The 14,177-nt window shown below is 36.4% G+C and overlaps 1 protein-coding gene across 1 annotated transcript in view; it reads right to left on the reverse strand.

The window, feature by feature from the left end:
- IMPG2 (interphotoreceptor matrix proteoglycan 2) overlaps positions 1 to 9,746 on the reverse strand; it is a 43,724-nt gene extending 33,978 nt beyond the window's left edge. Inside the window, exons 1-3 of the mRNA XM_025172922.2 lie at positions 9,670 to 9,746; positions 7,797 to 8,059; positions 15 to 181 (exon numbers count right to left, since the gene is read on the reverse strand). Coding sequence (XP_025028690.2) covers positions 15 to 181; positions 7,797 to 8,059; positions 9,670 to 9,746 — 507 coding nt within the window. The remainder of the gene's footprint in view (positions 1 to 14; positions 182 to 7,796; positions 8,060 to 9,669) is intronic.
- Positions 9,747 to 14,177: the final 4,431 nt, after the last annotated feature.

The following is a 14,177-nucleotide window of genomic DNA, read 5'->3' on the forward strand; positions in this document are numbered from 1 at the left end:
CCCATGTCTCTTACCTTTGCTATGAGGCTTTGATACTCTTCAGACTGACTGAAGTTGGTGCCCATTTCAAATATATTCATAGTTCCTGCCTCACATTCATTTAGCCACTTTTGGTATTCTTCATGTCCTGGGAGTCTATCCCAGAAAGTTTTGAAGGCTTCCCATATTGCTTCCTGGCAGACTTAAAAAAGAAAAAAAAAAGTCCATTACTATAAAACTACTACTATTACCACTACATGACAACTATCCTGCTGGATTGGGACAGAGAGAGAGAGAGAGAGAGAGAGAGAGAAACATATACTCGTTACTAAATACTGTTGTTGCTACCGCGCAAGAACAACCCTGCTGGATTAGAATTTAAAGAGAGAGAGTACATTCAACTGAATGTTAAAAGGTACAAAATTTCTGGACATCCACTAGAGGCCATGAAACAGCTACTGCTGTTCACATGGTAAGGGGCTGTCTGGTCTGCAAAATTCTGGATGATCACCATGTGGCAGCAAAGAAAATAGCCCTACATAAGGATGAAAAAAGGCACAACTCTTTGTGAGTATAGTGTCTGAGAGTATAATCAGGAAGACTGCAGAGACAAATTGGTATGTTAATATTACATGAAAAGCCATCAGGATTAAAAGTTAAGGAAAGAAACAGTGACAGAAGAATGGCCCCTGAAGCAGCTATAATTTTCTAAAGAAAAGATGAAAAGAGTAGGAAGAAAATAGAAATGTGGAAAGAAAAAAAATCACCAATTATTTTCAATTATTCTATTTGACAATTGTTAATCTAAATGTGACTTAAATTGCACTAAGTTTATCGTGTATATTTATAGTTCATTGTTCTGTAGTTTCTTCATGCATGTGTCACAATGTAGGATTACACGGCCAATAGAAATGTCCTATCATTGTGAACCAACATCAGCAAAAATGAAGAATGTATTTCATGATTTCTTGAGAGAAAGAGCTTTACATTTAAGCTGAAGAAAATAAAATTTCAACATTTGTGCATATGGGCAACAATCTTGTTCAGAGGAGTCACACAGAAATGATGCCAGGCTTGAGGCTTTCTTCAACTAAAGTTGGGTGCAGAGATAGATCCTATGAGAACATTATTTTCTTCAGTCAGCCAGCGAACATGGCTCACTGTTTGTGGTTTTTGTCAGATTTTCTCAGAAATTAATTTTAAAAATCATCCAAGGCTTCATGGTATAGACCTTTTAAACAATCCACTTTAAAAAAAAAACTCATTTTTTTTTGTATAATTACAGACACCAGGTTTTTCTCCCTTTCCAAAAGATAGAATACCTTTAAAATAAATATATTAAATAAGTTTAAAACATAGAAAACTACATTACAGTCTACTCCAAGTAGGCAATCTTTTTTCATAACAAATTGCTTGAGCTCATGTAACAAATGTATCTAAATAGAGTGAACAGTAAGATAAATCCATGCTTTATTTTATACCTTAAAAGCATCCACTACTGCAAACATATTTCTGTTATTTGCAAATAACTTTAGGCTATTACAGAATTCTAATATGAGACAGATTTCCAGAAGTGAACACACACATTCCAGGATACAGTGCTCATGGTTGCTTTCTATGAAAATGTTTTGCATCAGAGAGATAGGTCATCTGGCAGGAAGTCTACAAAATTTCAGAAGTACTGGTCAGGGGTAATAAAATTATGTTAAATTAAAAGTATTTTATAGGCTTTTGTTTGTTTTCTGTTTCATCAGTCTCAAACTTACAAAAATGTGGAACAGAACAGCAATGGATAATGAATATGGAACAAGAATAACAGAGGCAGAAGGAGTCAAGGACTTATGACGTTTGAAGGAAACATCCAATGTTATGACCCCAAAAGATCACAGACTCCACCAATATTTTTTTCTTTCCCTATTCCTGGGAGAGTAGCAAACAGGTCTATGATTTGCAGGGTCCTGTGGTACATTTCTTCAGCTTTCATCACACAAATCACTATCACTGTTTATTGTACTTAGTTGCTAGAGCAATCAATTTACCCTTTCGCCACCACCTCATTTTTAATTTTTTTTTTTTTGTAGAACCGTAGGGAAAAATAGATTGTTCCCTGGCCCTATGCTCCTCAAAAATATGAATTGCTAACAACATTTTGTCAGTGTCCAGATCCATATTTGGACTATTTTAGAATTATATTTTTAAATATGTCTAAATCATCCTGATTTCTAGATTCAGTTGATTCTGACTCAACCTGGTTGTATTAAGCAATGGCTTAGGGTGGAATAATGTATGTGCCCAACCATTAACCAGCACCAGTAGGTGCTGAGAGCAGAGGGTAAGCCCATGAAGCTCTGTCAGATGAATTTTCAGGCCTTTTTGTCACCCTTTAAAGTTTAGTGCCTTAGGAGTGAACAGAAGAAAAGGTGCAAAGCACCCAAATGCCACCTGTGCCAAGCAACATTATGAAATGATATATTTTAGGCAGCATTTGAATTGTAGTAAGATACATGATTATGAAGCACAAATTGGTTATGAAGGCTATACCAAGACATTTCCATATGTTCTCCTGGTAGTTGGAGAATGGTGGAATATGAGTTCTACTTCAGGCTACAAAATGTTTGGAGAATTACTTCAGTGGAAGCCAAGAGACTTTTGGCAAACATAGCTTGTGTAACATCATGTTGCAATGTTTGGGGTGAGAAGGAAAATTGTTTTTTTCCTAAGGCATCCTATACAGTTTTTAAATATTAATTCAGTAATTAAAATTGTGCTTTTACGTTGTGCATACCATGTAATTCAGTTTAATTTAATTATTACCTAATGAAAAAGTCAGAATCGTTTTAGGGTTTTGCTGGAACATTTATTATTTCACCCATGGGAGATAACACTGTGGGTCTTTTTGTTGCTTTCATATTTTCAGAGTGGGGAAGAACAGTCTTTGTCCCAGATGATACATCTAATGAGAACATAAGCATGTAACTTAAAATCTCCATTCTGATGTTGAAGTTGAACTACAAACCTTATAGCTGAAACAGCTGGCCTAATTTTTTTGCTTCTTCTCCATTTTGTCCAAATAACTCCTTTTTGTTTTGCTTTAGGAAAAGAATCCAACTGATTTTGGACCTAACTATATAGGAGCTTGATCAATTTTGTATCAGATCTCACTAGAATTAGCAATAATGTCAGTCACAAATAATGTTCTCCTTTCACCTGAGCTGAAATGTTTCCTGACTCTGTTTACTGTGAACACTGGCTATTTTCTTATCCTGAAATAAAGAGGTGGTATGACAGTAAATTTTGGAAAACGTAAAGAAAAAAACTTGATTGTGTGGAATTTTTCCTCAAGAAAAGTTTGTAAAATCAAATCTTATTTAATACAGATCCTAGTATGTAATATGATTTGTTTAAATTATATGGGGACAATGAAGCCCATTTACTGTGATATTTCATTTAGATATACCCATAATGGCTGGGTCGGCACAACTTGCTGAACCCTAAACCTGGTTCACATAACATGCTATGCTCAAATAAGTAAACTATAACATGTTTTGGTTTAATGCGATGGCCTAGACCACATAACATGCTAAGACAATGTTTTGGTTCCCACAACATCAAGACCACAAATTACCTAAAAGAATTTTAATCTGGTAGCTTCTGTAAACCCAGCCACTGGAAATAGAAGAAAGAAATAATGTCAAAGTTAAGGGCACCGGAAGTCCTAAATCATCCTCTTATTTTATAGTAATTTTTATTTTTCTTCTTTAATTTCTATCATGGCTCATTTTAAATTGTTAGTTTCCAGAATAAGCTTCTGAAGTAAACTTATTTTTAAATTTCCAGAACATCATGAATACTGACTATTATATTAATAGTGTCCCCTGCTGCTCGATATGGGAAATTTCATTAGAAATTATTTATCTTTTGTATAATTCTCTAGGAAACAAATCTATGTAAATATGTTTTTAAACAAGTTGGTTGCTTTCAAAACAAGAAATCTATATAAACAGATAAAATAAAATGATAGAGTCTTGTAGTTATAACAATTAAACCTTGTAACAATTAAATCCTTGTAAGTTGTCCATAGTGGCTGCCCTAGAAATTTAAATTATAAATAATTCATTTTTCAAAACAGTGGCCCAAGTCTACATATCATAATAATTAGTCTATATTTATTTATTTTATTAATTAGATTTTGATACCTCCTGACTCTTCCTAACTACATGTCATAATAATAATTTGAATTCTTATTTATCAGGTTGTGCAAAATCAATCCCCTACCAGTTATTTTTGTTTGCTCCTCTATCTATAATTTATTTACTGCAGCCACCCCAAATCAATCTGATGTATTGAACAACAACTCCTAGAATTCCCAGTCAATATTTCATTTCCAATCAGACACCATGCCAGCACTGTCTGTAGAACAATATCAGGTTAGGAAAACCTGGTTTATCTTACAACTCCTAACAAACCAAGATTCTGACTTGTTAAAATAATAATAAACCAGTGATTTTAAGTTAGTATGAGGATAAAGAACTCATCTAAGGAAGCATTCCAAGATTTGTATAACTTAGTTCTGTTAGAGGATTAGTTCAGAGGAAATGATACAACACAAGGATGCTTCCCGTATTCTAGTCTTTTCTAATTTAGTGCCCTTCAGTTTCTCTGGATGCAACTCTCATAATATCCAATCAATGATATGAAGACCAACCTGGGACATACCATGTGGAGGAAGCTGGTCTATCCTTGAAATCAGAATTCCTAAGCAATCCAGTGTGTATCACTATGAATTTTTCAAATGCTAATAGCTTGTTGTCTTACTCTTCAGAATATTGGGTAATTTGAATATTTATTATTTATTTATTAGATTTATAGGGTTACCCATCTCATATAGATGACTCTGGGCAGCTGACAGCTAAAACAGGATAAAAACAGAATAAAAACACAATCAATAATTATAAACATAAATAACATAAAAATAGCAACTGAGAAACTCACAGTGCTCCACAATGGGCTCACCCATTACAACCTTCTGCAATCAATTATCTTCCAGGTTTATGTTTCACAACTTTCATAATTCCCAGCTTTTACAGCTTAGGTGATCAAACTGGGGAAGGTGATTTATTGGCTTGTATCGCTGACATTTGTCAATAATATTGACAAATTGAAGTATGGCTTCAGTCCCATGAGTGCATCATTTTGTACCTTATATCATTAATCTGTGCATTAGGGGGATCTGGTTTGAGAACAGTTTTCTTTGGGAATGGTATGTTTCATTTAAACTTTTAATTATACACTTAGTCTAACATACTGTAGAACTCTCATAAGGCTCTCTATACAATGGGTCTTCCCCAGAAGAGGCTTTAGACCTTCCAGGAAGTGCCAGTTAGCATTGCTATTATTGTCCAATGGCTTTTTATCTTTACAAACAGTAAGATGCTTTAGTCTATTATATGTCATTCTACAGAAAGGGATTTGCTGGGATCAGTGCATGACTAGTGCTTATGTACTTGGAGGTTGGAAGAGCTTGTTCAGTCATTTGGGTAAATGAGCAGTGCTCCAATTTAATCCAATTGTAATCCCATTTGTGCTTCTTAAACATTGAATCATGTATAGTATATTGACTCAGGCAAACTATCCGTTTAAAACTGAACCCCCAAACGTCCAGCAGTTGTTACTCAACTTAGACATGAGAAAATTAATGAGTTAATGCCTCAAAGAAGCCTCTATCACCAAGGACTTTATACCATTAGCAATATTATTACTAATTGTATACCTAAAGGAGCACTTTTAATCAATGTAAGTCAACCTTATTCTAGTTATCCATTCATTCTCCTGCAAGGCAGCCTAGGAGGAGAAAAAGAGAAATGTCATCCCAGCTCACACCTATTTTGACCATCTGGGCGGGAGAATCCTTGTCCTTCCTCACAGAAGCCATTGAGTCTGACAGCCCTTATCAGGAGATCAAACAACCATCTTCTGTAGGCCTTCCCGGGCAGAATAGACTAGCTAGCAAACTGCAGGGCCACATCAGATGGATAACAAACAGGGACAGGAGAAAAATGAAGTAAAATATTAATCTTGGTTTAATTATTATTTAATTATTATTAATTAAATTGCTTTGGTTTAATTATTAATTATTATTAATTAAATTGCTACTTGGAGTTAAAGGAAGAAATTAAGAGATAGCAACATAAGAAAGAAAGAGACAAGGGCATGTAAGAATACATACTGGAGACATGGCAGATGGCCCAAATGAAACAGAAGAGATGAAACATAAACTGGAGAAAGAAGAGGACATTGGGTGGCAGGATGTATTATTTACCAACAGGATGTAGGAGATTTATGTTTGTTTGTTTAGGGTTCTGTGCTGCTAATTCTTGTAAGATCAAAGGGGCTTACAGATTGTCTGATATGGTGTTAAAAATATTACCTAACTCCAATCAATATCTACAGCGGTATATCTACTGCTTCAATTCTTTGCAGGAGTGGGTCTTGTTCTGACTCCTGGTTTATTTTAAGACAGCTTTGTAATGTCATAAATATAGCATTCACAAATCCCTTTTATTAAGCTTGAAGTTCTTAAAGGTAGCATGACAGATATAACTCAGTGATCAGAAGTGTCAAGAAACTGAGAGGGAGGTAGTGAACTCTAACTATACATAGACTTAAGAACATTTTGTGAGAAAGGCCATACAAGTTCTTAAGAATCTAACCAATCTGTTTGGATCCTGAGACTGCAAGGAAAATACAGTCAAATTATTTAAATTATAGAGGCAAAACCTATAATGGAGACGTACAAAAATAGAGGAGGAGGAATGAAGAATTTTCTCCTTTACCTCAGGATCACAGGCATTCTTTTAAAAACTGTGCCCTAGACGTCTAGAGATACTGCACTTCCCATTGTAGGCAAGTGTAATGCCTCAGATTTGATTCCAAAAAAGGTGCTTTGATGCTATCTCTCTGCATTTCCTTACTGCAAGCTTGTCTTTTCCTGATACTGGTTGGCGGTGGATAGCCTCAAGATCTCCCGAAAATTTCTGTCTTTGTGGAATTGAATTTGAAGCACTACACAGCCTTATGCTATTCCATTTGTAATGACCACTTAGTCAAGTAAGTGGTGTGTGCATATGTTTTCTTTGGCTGAGCTGTCATATTTCTTCATACTTCACAACTTTTTGCAGGTCTGCCTGCACTGATAGGCCACATACCTTTTCCCAACAAAATTTATTTTGCCTTCTTCTATCTCCCACATGGCAGTGGCCACTCTTTGAGATAAAACAGATAACCTAAATACTAATCCTAATGCAGTAAGAGAAGACTTTGCCTTGCTGATATTTGGTTGAAAAGTCAAGTAGTATAATAGTTAAAATACTGGATTAAGATGGGAAAACCTAGGTTCAGGTATCCATACAGCTTTGAAGCTTTAAGCCAATCACCATCTTTTAATTAACATATCAGATGGGGCTGTAGGAGTACTATGCATATTGTCTTGAGCTACTGCAGGAAATTCAGGATTTAATGCAATAAACAAGTGAAGCAAAACAAAAATCTCAAATAGACAGCTGTCCTTGATTGGCCTATTATTTGCTATAACTGTTGCTTCTTCTGTTGCAATTGTCTTTCTCAGCCTATATCCTGCATTGCTACAACTTCCTAAGGAATAACAGGAAGACAAAACAACAAAATGGCATTATCCCAACATCAGGCCAACAGGGTTTTCTGAGGGTTTCTAACAAGTCATTCACAGAAATCTAGATGTTGAAGCCCTATCTCTCAAAGAATTGCTTTGTAACAGCAGTTGCCTTGGACTGCTCACTTACCTCTAAGTTTAAAATATTTAAGATGATTGGCAATAGCGTGTTCAACAGACTCTTCTGGGCATACTTTAAATCCAGTAGGGAAGAAAATGGATCTCTTCATTCGAAATAAGTGCCTGCTGAATTTCTGTGATTCCCTGAAGTCAAGAAGAGGCTTAGAATCCAGAAACTGAGGAGGACTTCTATTTGTTCGCCAGGCATCAGGTGAAAGATCCAAAGAAATGTCCTTAGCTTCTGTGTCTTCTGTTGGTAAATAGGTTTCATCATAAACAAATACCTTTAAGAAGCCACAGATATAATGCTACACTATTTTATAAGTTTCACTAAGAAATATAGTCTTTCAGATGTTTCTAGTCTACTTTTCTTATATCCATCTGGTAATATGAATGCTGAGAAGATCTGCAGCCTCAGCAGTGTAGGAGTTAAGATGTTGGACTAATGCTGAGGAGATCAAGATCCTAGACCACCATTAGTTACCATAACTCACTAGCTGACTTTGGGCCAGTCATTCTCTTTCAGTGCAACCCAACTCATAGGGTTGTTGATGTGAAGAAAAATAGGAGAAGCAAGTGCTATGTACACTGCCTTCAGTTTCTGAACAAAAAAGCAGGATATGAACCTAATAAAAGAACAGTATATCATAATAATTATAGTACCTTATTCACTAGACACTATACTTTGCTGTTATAATATTGCAAATAATAATAATTCTTAAATATAAACCTTTTGTTATTAAAAAACAACTGGGTAATTGTGGGGTTTTTTGCTGATTAAGGTAGATCATTGTCAACATTTCAAAGGAAAATAGAATGTTTATTATATAGATTCTGCCCAAAATAAGAAAATTTACTACTGAAGAATAAGAAGAGCTAGGATTTCTGCTTCCATAGATCTCAAGATAACTTCTACACCATTGTTAAAACATATTTCTGCCTAGGTGATAAGACTGATTTCTATATAGTCTGTCCAATCTTTTCTCACATTTGTATCTCTCATACATATTCTGTAGATCTCTTACAGAATTTTCATACCAGATCAAACGGCTTGCAGTGACTCACTTCTTAAACATTTTCTATTTGTAACATCCTAACTCTGACAAACAGCATAAAACATTCAAGCACTTTTCATGTATCTGATATGAATAGGCTAATCTGAATCCCTTGACAACTGCTATGTTTAAAAGATGGAAATGAGGCTAGCTCCTATTTTATATTTTTTTAATGTGGAAATTAATCAGATTTAGTTCGCATATTTTTCCATTTTTATAGTGTAAAAATTAACAAGGAGAAAAATGATAAACAGCTGAACAGTTCACTAAGTATATGAATGATAAAGTATAAGCAATGTTTAAAAATGTTATCTGAAATGAAGAATGGTTATAATCATTATAAGAAGAGTTACAGAATGATACACTTGGTTAAAAACTTGCCACAGGGTAGTTAAGCTCGAGGACAAGTACAAATATTAAGAGGGTAGTTCTTTTCTGAGAAAAGCTACTACTGAGTCTTCTCTGTCAATGCAAAACAGACATACACTCAGTATTTATTCTTATGGTATACATATTTCAGTAAAAGCAAGCCTTATGTAATGTTTATTCCTGTGTTAAAGATAGGTACATAGTAGCTACAACTAAATTAGTAGCTACAACTATTTCTCCTATCACTTTTAAAAATTGCAGATAATCATATTGAAATCCAGAACAGTGACTCTAACTCCATATAAATATAAGCTATTCCCTCTCATTCTAATTAAATCAATTTTCATTAAATATAAAAGCATGGAACCAGTGTTCAACCTAGTGAAATGGCCTATAAATGAATATTAAAATACACACACACACACACCCCACGTAATTATTAGGTATATTTTCTTACCTGCAAATGTTGGAAAATCCCTTTCAGCCAACACAAATATGCATATTCCTAAATATATTTTCCAAGGAAAGTCACACATATTTATTTATCTTTTATTCTGTTTTATATCTGAAGTCAAAGGGGAAAGAATTATGTCCCTTTTCCACCAGACCAACAAATCCTGAACGTGCTAAACATCCAATAAGATTCTCTTCCAGGAAAAGTGCTGGTGTCGCATATAATTCCTTCTGATCATTAAAAAAAAGAAAGAAATCAGTATAGTGTCTGCAACAAAAGCCCGGCAAAATATCTAAGATTATTTTCTTTAAAATAAATTATTTCATTTCTCATTTTGGGTGTTACAGAAGTACTAAAGGAGAAGCTTCTTCATATTAGTCAATGCAGTGCAGGCACAGATTTTTTTTTTTTTTTTAAATTAAGCTGGTCAGCTCAGCCAGCTTTACTGGAGCTTATGGTGTCCTTAACTGCAGTCCATACAAGGGCAGTACTATTCCCACTTAATAAAGCAATTTTCATCAACTTATTCGGGAAAAAAGTAGTATCCAAGCAATAACTTATGTTAACTTTATAGATAAATGTCTAAGAGATTTTCATCCTTGGGTAGTTTTGCTGCAATTTTACATGATAACAGCAACAACAACACATGCTTGATCTGATGCATCATTATGATTCTCCTAGCAAGGTTAAAGCAGGGAGATATTTAGGAAATAGACCAAGAAGAATGTTGTTGAATAAAGTTGCAGAAACAGTAGTCTCCATTTTTATTTTATTCTTTGTAAACAGGCTAGCATAATGGTACTGCTAGCCCATTTACAAAGAACATAAACAATAAAAAGAAACTGTTTATATGCACACAATGACATATACATGAAAATAATAACAATTTTGAAAGCAACATACCTGAAAGACCAGTTCACATTAATGTCATTCTTGACCTCAAAAGTTGATCTCAAAAAGTTAAGAAGAGCCAGACCTAGTTAGTATCTGGTTGTGAGTCGATGAGATAATCCCAACAATCCCCTTGTTGACTAGAACAGAGAACTGAAAAAATATTTTGAAAAAGAGTTAAATCACTTCTGTATTCTTGCAAAGAAAAATACAAGGATGTGTTCAAGTAGTACTTAGGAGTTGGTTCCAAGCTTTTCTTCTTTACTTACCCAAACAGGTGTTTTGCATAACTGGATTAAGGAATAAAGTATTGTAAATCATATAATCAACATGTGACTTACACTTGCCTGCTTATTATGTTTTAATCTGGTTTTGATTTTAATGGGGTTATTGTTTTATTGATGTCTGTATTTTGTTTATTGGCTTTTTAGTGTGGTTGTTTTAATTATGTGAGCTGCCCAGAATCATGAATGTGAGATGGGCAGCTCTGCAAATCAAATCCATAAATAAAACTGGCACAATAATAGTACTGACAAGTAGTAGTTACAGGCTAATTGGGCCTAAAGTTCTACTGGAAGCTTTACCCTGGGATTTGCTGCATCATACCACCCTCCAACAAGACCAGCTGCCTCACACCACCATCTGCCAAGAAGCCATCTCGACCTCTCCTGCCATGGCTCTTCTATAGACTTTTCCCCCAGGGCTTTTTGGTAGGCCAGATGCTCTTTGCACGGCCTTCCACATGGCTTTTTCAGTTGCCTCAAATACTGTCACACTTACAGCTGCAGGACCTTTTTCTAGGTTTTGCCTGCTGAACTACTTCTGGCCTTCCAAGCCAAGTCCACTGATGAACATCTTCAAAGGACTGCTGCTGCTGGACTATCTCTGGTCTTTTCTGTTACCACATACTTGGGTCTTTTCCAGGTCTTGATGATACCCTACTTGTATCTGTTCCAGTCCTTCTGGCTATAGCTGTTCAGCTTCCTGCTCTCTAGCTCAGAGGAAAAAGCCTTTTCACGAGAAATGTAAATGTCTTTCAACAGCTTCAAATTGTAGGGGCAACTCCCATACCTCTCATATCTTTCATACACATACACACAGACAAGCACACTCACATACACATATGGACATACTTACCTATATCTGCATACCTAGGTACACATATATTTCCTATATCTACCTATATAGATACACATACATATGTATACATGCATACATACAGTACATACACATCCATCCATCAATCCATACACACACACACCAGTATTATAAATTCCTGCTTTTATATGCGCTTCTCCATCAGTGTAAGCAGGAGGGGTCATATAAATATAGTGGGGAGGGAAAAAACTTGAAAGCATTTCTGTAAGCTGCTATAGTTCTCAACCCAATAAAAAGATACCTTCTCTGGAGTCTTAGCAGTTCCAAAAGAAAATCAGTTTATTGAGGATTAACATACAGCCCATAAGAAAGTTTGCTGAAACTGAAAAGCCCACGCACAGCAATGTTTTCTTAACCCCCTCTTCCTTGCCCCCCTTAACCCCCTCGATCCTTCTGGTGCCTTCTCCTGCTTGACGCTGGTACGACCTTGGCATTCTTGAGAACTAGATAACAAGCCATCTGCTCTAACGGCTATTCACCTAACTCCCCCCCTCCCACTACTACTATGGCAGAACTGAGCAAGCTAGCTAAAATGCTGGTTAACTGATTGCAAGGTTTTGACATTCCGCTTCTCCATGAAAAAGGAAACGTTTACCCAGAAGAATCTGTAAAAGAAAGAAACATAGGCAAAGATAAAAAGTCACACATTGTTGCAAGGAATGGAAATATAGTTACAGTTGGTTTGCTTTCTCAGGATACCTTTTATAAAACTCCCTAACAAGCTTAGATACTTTCACATGTTTTTCATCCACCCATTCATAATATGATTTAGGGAAATGTTTCCATTGCACTAGAAATTGTAATTTTCCTTTGCGCATTCTAGAGTCCAAAATTTCCTTAACCTCAAAGTGTTGCTCTCCCTCTATCATTATTAACCTCAAAGTGTTGCTCTCCCTCTATCATTATTGGTGCAGGTGGGGAGGGCGAGGGGTGCCACTTTGGGGATTCTTTATAGGGTTTCAGCAGGTTGCAATGGAAAACCGGATGTACCGGAAAACCGGATGTTTGGGAAAGGCAGTCTGAATGAAACTGGTCCAATAACTTTTTCAACAGGGAATGGCCCAATGTATTTATGACCCAGCTTTTTTGATGGTCGGGTAGTTTTCAGATGTTTAGTTGACAACCAAACTTGATCACCCACTTTCCAAGGCTTTTCTTGTGAGCATTTACGATCTGCATATTTTTTATATTCCTCTCTCGCCTCTTGTAGTGCAGTTTCTATTATTGGCCAAAGCTCAGTAGTCCTTTAAGGGCAATTCCAGTATTTGTACAAAATCCTGCCCTGTCGCTATTTTAAAAGGGATAAAACCAGTACTCTGGTGCAGTGTGTTGTTATAAGCCACGTAAGTGAAAGGTAAAAGCTCAGCCCAGTTATCCTGCTGGTAATTAATAAAGCACCTTAAATACTGCTCCAATACAGGGTTCAAATGTTCCGAAGATCCGTCCGTCTCTGGATGATGTGAAGAGCTCAGTGCCTGGGTAGATCCAATCAATTCTATAAATTCCCACCAAAATTTTGAGGTGAACTGGCCCCCGCAATCCCTGATTATTTGTTCGGGGGTACCGTGGAGACGATATTTTTGTTGTATAAACATCTTGGCTAACCATTTCACCGTGGGAATGGAAGTGCACGGGATGAAATGTGCCTGCTTGGAAAATAAGTCTGTTACCACCCAAATTACTGTTCGATTATTGCTTCCAGGCAAATCCACAATAAAGTCCATTGCTATCTGCTTCCATGGCTAGGGGGGCTTCCATGGCCATGTTAGGGGTTGCCACTGTTTGCAAAAGTCTCATGGGCTTGCCCCCCCTGTATTTTTGCCATGGCACATGTAGGACAAGAGTTCACATATTCTGTAACATCCTTTCTCATGGAAGGCCACCATAACTGCCTCTGGAGAAGGTGTAAGGTCTTACAAATCCAAATTGTCCAGAAGTTTTACTATCATTCCCCCTCTCCAAAATTTCTTTTCGCAATTTCTCAGGCATATATAATTTGTCTCCATACCACCAAATGTTTCCCTCCTCAGTCAATGAGTTCCTATTTTTCAGGAACCAGTCATCATTCTCAAGGGCTTTATTTAACTTTTATGGCACTATTTTCTGCTTTTTGCTCTGGGGTCTGGTGACGGCTAGCAGCCCTTCCTGGTTACTAGAAATTACTGGGGCAACAACTTGCTCCCGTTCGCTGTTGTGCTGCGGCAGTCTAGACAAAGCGTCTGCTAGGAAGTTTTTTCCCCTGGGAATGTATTTTAACACAAAGTTAAACCTGCTAAAAAACTGAGCCCATCGAACTTGCTTGGGGGATAATTTCCGTGGTGCCGTTAGAGCCTCTAAGTTCTTATGATCAGTGCAAACCTCAAAAGGGTGGCGCACACCTTCCAAGAGGTGCCGCCAAGTCAGCAGAGCCCAGTTGACTGCAAAAGCTTCTTTCTCCCAGACCAGCTAGCGTCTTTCCGTTTCA

Source organism: Python bivittatus, unplaced genomic scaffold (genome assembly GCF_059951505.1).
Source record: "Python bivittatus isolate LINGU-HERP-01145 unplaced genomic scaffold, Pbiv_v1 ctg000340_np1212, whole genome shotgun sequence".
Taxonomy (NCBI): domain Eukaryota; kingdom Metazoa; phylum Chordata; class Lepidosauria; order Squamata; family Pythonidae; genus Python; species Python bivittatus.